Source organism: Alosa sapidissima, chromosome 10, assembly GCF_018492685.1.
Source record: "Alosa sapidissima isolate fAloSap1 chromosome 10, fAloSap1.pri, whole genome shotgun sequence".
In the NCBI taxonomy this organism is placed as follows: domain Eukaryota; kingdom Metazoa; phylum Chordata; class Actinopteri; order Clupeiformes; family Clupeidae; genus Alosa; species Alosa sapidissima.
The window spans coordinates 18,354,044-18,362,950 of record NC_055966.1 but is presented as its reverse complement, the minus strand read 5'-3'; the positions used below and the strand labels follow the sequence as shown (position 1 = coordinate 18,362,950).

Below are 8,907 nucleotides of genomic sequence, written 5' to 3'. Positions count from 1 at the left end.
AATTGATGGGATAGTGCAGTATTGCATCAATTCAACCAATTGTTTAAAAATGTCCCCACTTCAGACTCTCTAGTATTATTTATTTATTATTTTTTTATCTGGTGGAAGATGAATCCATATAATGGTGAAATCCCAAAGAGGATCAAGTCAACCATTTCAAAGTATTTAGATAACTGATGAATTACCAGCTGGGAACCAGCCACAGTGGTCATTTTTGCAGTTAGGATTTGTACATTTGTGTAGTCAGAATATATTAAAAAATATTTAAATGTAAGATGAGACCCTTTATCCTGACCCTATACTTTTCTAAAGTGATCATGAAAGGGTGTGGTTTGTGTGAAATGCTCTTCATGCAAAGTATTGCTAATAGCAAAATGTCACACAGTGATGTGTCACTCTTCATTAACCCAGCAGAAGAAGCGCAGCCCACAAGTGCATTCTCCATTGCTGAGCACAACTTCAAATCTTTTAACATTTCCAACATTCCCACAATCCATCGAGACCAAATTCATTCCGGAACAAACTCAGATCTAAACATACTGTAGACTGACCAAACTCTCACTGTGGAATATTTCGCTTGAAATAACATTACATAGGTCAGCCTACACACGAGGCAATTCACCAAACCTCATTGGAAACTATAGTCCCATAGTTCTAACCAATTAGCTGACACTGGACAAACTAATAGTCAGTGTGCACTGACATTCGCTTTTGATTTTGAGATAGCAGAAATGGCAACATCAGTAAAGTGGGTCTAAACTGGAAATGAAAGGTTTTCTTTTATGGTGTCGTGAGAAGAGACAAGCAATTTACAAAGAGAAGATGTATTATGTGATCTTTTATTTCATGTAATCATGACATAAATGACTGATTTTGTTCACACATCAGACATATAACCATGAATTTGATTTCTATTGTCTAAAGTTTAGACAAAGCTTCTCTGTGTGTATATATGTAAGACTGAGAGGAACTGAGGTTGACCATAGCATTTCAATTTCAGTTAGCCCCATATGAAAAGTCCATCTGAGATCTGAAACTGGCGAGTGTACAACATGAAAACGGAGCCAGAGGATCAGGCCGTGTTCCTTTACCCTAACTGCTGTGCGCTGCTGCCCCATGGGTTTCTGTGGAGGTGGCCTCAGCTGTCTCAGAGCTGAGTGGCATCACTGCTAGCTTGGCTTTGGCTTTCTGTGCTGCTTTCTGTTTCTGCACCTCTTTGAAGACCTAAGAGGAAGAGACACACAGACATCGGTGGGGCAACCGTGATGCATCAAATCCAAGGCGACTGCATTACCGTGACCGCAGATACATCAAAGCAACAGTCATTTGAAAACCATACAGCCATTCAAGGTTTTGTTACTGATAAAGCCTGTGTGTTTCCCAGAAATACAGATAAGGGTGAACCACTGTGTCTGCTACCTTAATGCAGAGGGCTTTCTTGGCCTGCCAGCGTCGCGTAGCACGCCGGTGGTACTCAGGAGGGAAGGTGTAGGTGATGCCCAGCTGCTTGCAGACATGCTCAAACGTGTCGTAGTGCGTCCTCCTCAGGAACTTCAGCTTTTTCTTCCGCCGGTCAATGCTCATCAACATCCTTCTCTTGTTGGCTTTGTCCTGACAGAACAAGAGTCAGTGTCACTGAACTGTGTTGCAGTGATTCCAAATACACTAAGTGCCAGAGCATCACAAACGTTTTGCATGATGTACACTTTCTAAAACAAAAAATCAGCCCCTTGCTTGTTTTATTTGTTTACTGGCCCATGAAAATATAAATGATTTATTTTTATTGATTGATTTATTTAGGAAAACCCTGTTAGTTTTTAAATGATGATCACCTTCATATAATTTCACTTATTACTAACTTGTCTTACATATATTTCCGTCAGGAACACTGTATATTGTATAAGAACCAGTAATGAGGCAATAGGTATACATCTCAGATCGGAAGGATGCACATCACTATGTATGTCATACCTTTGGGTGCTTAAGCAAGTGGTCTTGAAAGTTGCGGATGCGAGCTGTCAATATAGCCACTGCAACACATAAAAGGAATGAAGACCATTAGCCAACACTGGACACTAACATCAATGCATAATTTTATTTAATAAAATAAGTCAACTTGGGTGTGTTATTTATTTCAAAGATATAACATTTTGCATATACTAAAATGTATGTGCCCTACAGAAGATCTGCCACAAACAACATTTTGGCAATGGATCAGAAGAGTGGAGAGACCTACCCTTGACTTCAGTGGATGTGCGGTCATTTTTATCTCTCTGAACCTTAGCTATAAGCTCTTCCTGCTTAACTCGCAGCTTTTCACTCTGATAAGAGGCAACAGATAGACCTAGTTAGTAATGCATTGACGCAAAGTAACAAAAAAAAAAACTGTCAGAGAACTAGGTAAAGAAAAGGGCATTTAAGGGTATTCAAAAAGGTTATAACAACTGCACTCCTAAGCATAGCACATCTAGTGCAAGGACAACACAAGGTCATTCTACATGCACACAGAATACTGTCTCTCAACTGTGAAACTCAGTTATTAGGTGTATGTGTGTCACACATACATGACTTGCCAGCTCCAAGGAAAGAAGTCTCTTAACAATACCGTCAGTCCTAAAGAGAGAGGTCAACATGGAGTTTAAATACTACATTATTACACACCGCCAACAAAAAGGGAAAATACTGCAAAAAATACTACCCCCACCCCCCACACACACAAACACAGGAAGTGATTTCGACATTTGCAGCACACTGACACTCATCTGACTTAATCAGGAAACTAAAGTAAAGCTACTGTGTGTCAGAAACCACCTACGTTTGAGCAAGAGGAACCGATGTGTACTCTAGCTTGAGCATAGATGGAGGCAGGTCACTCAACTGGCTTGGGATTTCTATTGTGGGTTAGAGTTGGGATGTTAACATAGACGTCAAGTTCAATAGACATGTCAAACAGAGAATTTGAGCGAGTTCAGCACAATAGACGCTCACTGTACCTTGTTTTTTTCTTGCGGCTCTGGCATACTGTCTTACTGGCTGGCTGTTGAGGTTCTCATTACCTGGTGCACATGAAAACACAAAGTTACTACTAATATGTGAGGGGAAAAAAACAAAGTACACCTTTAAGTACTTTGAGTAAATGTTTAAACTATTATGCCTACATAAAGACTTTTAGTCACCTTATGGTGTCCATTTAATCTGGCCCTTGGCCCCCTACAAGAGGCCCTGGCGTAAAAAAAACAGCATGCGAGGGAGGAGGAAATGTGTGCCCACATCCTTTCCACACGTCCACTCAGTACACAACCTTTCACCATACGTCACCCACCTCCTGTCAGGACCGCAGGTTACGCATGTCCCATTTTAACTACGATCCACATACTTAATGTGACAGCAATACAGTCATTGTGTGACAGTGACACAATGTCCATATCCATGTTTAGAATGTACAATTATTATTGTTAAAATAGGAAAAAGTATATTTCTGGACCACCAGCATTTTTACATCCACTGCAATTGCGAGTGCTTTTAGTGAGTGATCTGTTTCCTGGTGTAACATGGTGGAAAGCACTTTTTCCCCGCTAACTTTAGTTTTTAAATTAATACATATATAGGGCATAGGGTCAAATGATGATGAAATCATGAAATACACTTTAGGTATTATCAGAGCCAGCTCTGGGTATAAAACCAGAGGGCCCCCTGCTGGTCAGTATAGGAAATGCATTATCGTCCATGCTATGTCCGCCTCTGTTATGTCAGAACACATTTCTTCAAAAACTATTCGGCTATTATTAACGTGCCACATCTATTACAGTGTCAGGTAATAACGGCAACGCGATGTTAGCCTTTTAAACTACTACCTGGCTGCTGCCCAGTGACATTTAGCCTAGGTCTAATGTTATGTTCGCGAATGTACCTTAACAATACAACACGTAGTTGAAACAATCCTTATCGTCTGATCATCACAGTACAGCCAAATAAGTGAACGTAACTAATATCTTACTTTTCGTATTGCATATGTTAGACGCACTCCAGTGACTTAATAATCGGGGAGCCACCGTGGCGCAAGGAACGTGTTGTGGTCCTACTGATGTGATGATCCGCTTCAAATTTATAACCGCATTCCACTTTTTCAAAGCATGGGATGTTGATGAGAACACATTCCTAAGAGACATCTTTTTAACAGTACTATATTGAGTACTCCTGTTAAAAATCCCTTTAACTGTGCGTTGAACGACACGATTTCTTGATGACAAGCATTTGTCCCCTGCCTACATGGTCGACGCCATTTTGTTTAGTCCAAACCAATCTGACAAGTTAACGCACACAATCAAGGCAAGAATAATCAAGTATCGATGCGCAACAGAAAAAAAAGGGGGGTCATATTGGAGGGGTCGCGAAATGATTTGCAGTCTGGATTAAAGACATTTTTCTAAAGGTTTTTAGATATGTGATATTATGTAAGGGATAATGTATAGAACGCCGGTCATTATGGGGAAAATAAGTCCCGACAGAGCGAACCGGATCGACCCCGACGCGCCAGCGTCATTATTGGGGAAACTAGATTATATGAAAATATGAAAATATGACAGCCGCCCAGTCCGGCACATTTTTTCCACAAAAATAAGTCACACTTGGAAAATTGTGTTCATTTCCTCCTTTGTTCCTGCTTAGCTTCAGTAATTCAGCAAAGTCAGGGTATCTGCTAGTGGGCTGCTGGCTAAAAACAAAAGGTGAAAGGCATATATGATTCTAACTGTCTCACTGAATTGCATTATGCACAATCAATTCTCACTGGTATCTGCTAGACAACAAGTACCAAAACATGATTAGTTCATAGATTTCACATGTAAAATACATTTTATATAACCCCACCCCCATCTTGCCTGTTCATAATTTTGAGAAATTGTTGAATTGTGTGCATTTGTGCGTGTACGTGTTTATGTGTGTATGCGTGCGTGCATGTGCTTGTGGATGTACCTGTGTGTGTACATGTGCATGCATGCGTACATCTACTATGTGTGTATGTGGCATACGTATGATTACTGTAAATGTATGTGTGTGAATATCTGTTTATGCACATGTGTGCATATGGAATTGGTTAACATGACCCCTGGAGGCAAACATATGCAAAAAATTGGTCATCCTAGGCCCTACGGTTCTCAAGATATTCACAGAAAACTCTGTTGGTGTACGGTCACTAAATCTACACATAAATTATTTTATTGTATGGCCCCCCATGAACGGAATTCCACAAAATTGGCGTGCATTCAGAGGGTGTCATAATGATCCTACACTTCCAATTTCATGCAGTTTTGACCATGTTAGGTCACAGATACCTGCGATTACAACACCTCATTTTTACTTTTTTGTTTTTAACTAGGTGGCGCTATACATGAAATGAGTGGTTATGGAATGGGTTGACATGGCCCCTTAAGATCAACATACAAAAAAAGGTGGTCCTCCTAAACCCTACGGTTCTCGAGATATTCACAGAAAACCCTGTCTGCCCTGTGTCTGCCCTACCCTCCTACACACACACACACACACACACACACACACACAAACATAAACATGTACACGCACACATGCACACAAGAATTTCTCAGAATTATGAACAGGCAAGATGGGGGTGGGGTTGTATAAAATTAATTTTACATGTGAAATCTATGAACTAATCATGTTTTGGTACTTGTTGTCTAGCAGATACCAGTGAGAATTGAGTGTGGATAATGCAATTTAGTGAGACAGTTAGAATCATATAGGCCTTTCAGCGTGATTTATTTTTGTGGAAAAAATGTGCTGGACTGGGCGGCGGTCATATTTTGTACCGCTCTGCGGTACATCTAGTTATATGTTTGCAGCGGTAATTACAGGAATTTATTTTACCGTAGAACGTTGGGAAATCCCATTCAAGTCAATGGAGCGTTCTACTAGCATTGTGAAGAGCCGTATAATAAATGTTGATATAGCCTATGAGAGAAGACATTTTATGCCTCTGCTTCCAATGCCCATGTCACAACATTTCGAAAACAAATTCCGCCGGTAGACTCATAGGCCTACTCGTGTACAAGATATAAGATACTGAATGAATGAATGAATGGGTAGCTGTATCTAGGAAAGGGCAAAGATTCTACCACTGCTATTCCACCAATCAAAATACCAGAAATATGGGCATCCTATAGATTCTAGAACATCTCTGAGCTCTTGAGCGCTTGCTCTAACTGGCTTGAGCCTGTGCGTCTTGGGTGCGCTACATTTGGTCAGTGCTTTCTTTCTTTTTTGTATTCCAATTTCGGGTCTGTCAATCAGTGAAAACCGGGGACATTTCTGGGGACAGCTCCAGTGGCGTCTGGTCACCCTAATATAGTGTGCTCAGTTTGTAAGGTGGAAATGCATATTGACTCAAATACTTGTCTAAAAGACCCTTCCGATCTCAAAGGGTCATTGTTTGATCTCCACACAGGCCAAATATTAACTAATTACCACACAAGCCATTGACATCTCAGGCTATTTCTTTCAGCAATGCCTGGAAACTTCGCCATTTCCAAAATATCGATTACAGATGTAACATATCATGTTTTGCCTTGAATAGATCCTTGTAATGTGGGCAGTTGTGTGATGGTTGCATTACAAAGTGTCTGTGTAGTTGTAGACCAAGAACTACACTGCATTTCTCTGTATTTCAATCTCACATAGATCTGTCTTTTCACACCAGCTGACCCATGACGGGCCAGCTGGGAGAAGGACATTGTTATTGGTCTGGGGCATGGTCTCCACTGGGCATATATATGTAAAAAAAGAAATCTGGAGAGTTGGAGGGATGGACTCTTCTTTTCTTTTTCTCTGGCCTTTTTGTTTGGGGGGGGGGGGGTTGATTTATTTACTGGTGGTGTACTTGCCTAGTTTTACCTTGCATTCAGATTCATTTTACCTTGCATTTAGATTAATTGATATGGTCTGGTTTTACCTTGCATTCAGATTAATTAATATGGTCTGGTTTTACCTTGCATACAGATTAATTGATAAGTTTATGGTTCACTAATACATATCCGTCCTTGTGTGCCATGCCACTAGCTGACTACTAGCAGAACTACTTGGTAATATTGGATGTCAACTTATATTTATCACTGAAGCACTGTCTGTATTATAATGTTAATGTTAAAGACATCCTTAACCTTCACAGCCAATGCAGTTCTCTTCCAGAGATGTGTCTAGTGCTGTCTCATAATTTTGGTAAATAATGCACTCATTTTAGTGTGCTCATTTTACTAAATCGTCTGCTTGTTTTCCTGAATAAAACAAGAACACACTTTAGTCAAATGAGTGCACAATTCAATAAAACGAACTAACAATTTAGTTAAATGAGCACACAATTTTGTAAATCGAGTGTACGTTTTCTCAATATTCAACAAAAACAAATATCTCAGTGAGACCTCACGAGTTCTGTATTTTACAGCTGATGATACCAAAGCATTTTTGAAGCAATGTTCTGAAGCTTTGCATTTCAGTCTAGTCATCAGCTAAATATAATTTTATTGATCAGCTATGTTGTTTCACTGTAAATAAGGTTAAAGGAAAGGAGTGTCAGCATGATAAGCCTACCTCGCACAGAACAACTTATCCATGCCATACTTTGAAATGAGGCACTATGGACATAATGTAGAACTACATTAACCTCACATAATTTCAAATAGACTTAGGCCTATCATCATCCTTTGCTTTTCACACTAAAACATCTTAGTAAAAATACATGTGCACACTCAGTACTGTATTGAAAGATCCCAAATGTCTTTAGTTTGTTTGTGAGAATAAACACACATTCTTTATAGTGACAATAGTGACATAACAATACCCAACATAAACCATCGCAATATAAGCTATGATTTTTAAAATGTTAAACAGTAATTAATCATCACTATTGAAAGTAACTGTCATCATCATCAAAAAGCTGTTTTGGAAGAAAATATTGACCTACTACATGGATATATGAACATTCAGGAAATCTTAAAAATACCATGGTATCTGCCAAATGAACATGTGTAGAAAAAAGTGAAAAATCAAGCAATGAAGAACATTGATTTATAGAATAAAGGAAATGTTTACAGAAATCATCAACAATCTGTTTTACAAATATACAAGTCTATTCGCTGTGACTGGATACTGCACTGTACTCAGAACGATAAGCCTACCCTTCATGACAAGCATAATGCAGCACTCAACAGAACTCCATTTACTGGCATTGCCAAAGACAAAAGTGCATGTTAAGTGTCTTACTGGCAGTATGGAGGTAAAAAAAACAAGAAATCACAAGAATCCATCTGTAAAGAAAATTGACAGCTACAAATGGGTTCAATTAAAATGTTAATCAAGCACAGGCAGTTGTTAGTAGATTTCTTCCAGAATATCTTTCCGTGCAATTGAAACTCCCAAACGCGCATCTCGTCGGTGATTTGCTGGAACAGTTTGTTATGTTTCCTATGGTCAAGGTTTGCCCAGGTTGTTTTGTGGCCGTTTTGGGAGCCTATAGGCTCTCCACGGAGACTGCGTTTTTTTTTTTTTTTACAGTTTATTCGCGGCACAGGCAGCTGGCGGATGGTGAGGTGATGTTAGCTTTATGTGACAAAAATGTTTTAGCTTATGTCCCGTTCGATTTGTCTTTTAGCGAACTCGTAGCTCATCAGTGTCAAGTCATACGAGCTGTTTGCGTTCTGTTTGTCAACCAGCTGTGTGTGTTAGCATTTGGCTATTGTTAGCAGTTGTTACTAGCCAGTTTGTAACAAAGCATTACACTGTGTTTTACCCAAACAAACGTCATAACATCAGCGACAGATAGAGGTTGGACACTGTTATTTCTACAACTGATTTAATGTGACACAAATCCAACAGAACTGCTAATAAACAGTAGCCTAG

General features: G+C 39.5%; 1 protein-coding gene across 1 annotated transcript; it reads right to left on the bottom strand.

Moving 5' to 3' along the window:
- Window positions 1-823: 823 nt before the first annotated feature.
- Window positions 824-4,293, bottom strand: mrps15 (mitochondrial ribosomal protein S15). The gene is made up of 8 exons (XM_042107147.1): window positions 3,998-4,293; window positions 2,994-3,056; window positions 2,816-2,891; window positions 2,565-2,613; window positions 2,237-2,321; window positions 1,972-2,030; window positions 1,420-1,611; window positions 824-1,224 (listed from the first exon to the last, which is right to left on the bottom strand). Exons 1-8 carry the CDS (start codon window positions 4,167-4,169, stop codon window positions 1,093-1,095), a joined length of 828 nt encoding a protein of 275 aa, XP_041963081.1. The 5' UTR covers window positions 4,170-4,293; the 3' UTR covers window positions 824-1,092.
- Between the last annotated feature and the right edge of the window lie 4,614 nt (window positions 4,294-8,907).

Excerpts from the sequence above, each read along its gene's own strand:
- mrps15 (XM_042107147.1), bottom strand. The coding sequence starts at position 4,169 with ATGTCTCTTAGGAATGTGTTCTCATCAACATCCCATGCTTTGAAAAAG. Across the intron at positions 3,057-3,997 it reads TAACATATGCAATACGAAAA|GTAATGAGAACCTCAACAGC; the intron begins GTAAGATATTAG and ends CATGTGCACCAG. Across the intron at positions 2,892-2,993 it reads AGCCGCAAGAAAAAAACAAG|AAATCCCAAGCCAGTTGAGT; the intron begins GTACAGTGAGCG and ends AACCCACAATAG.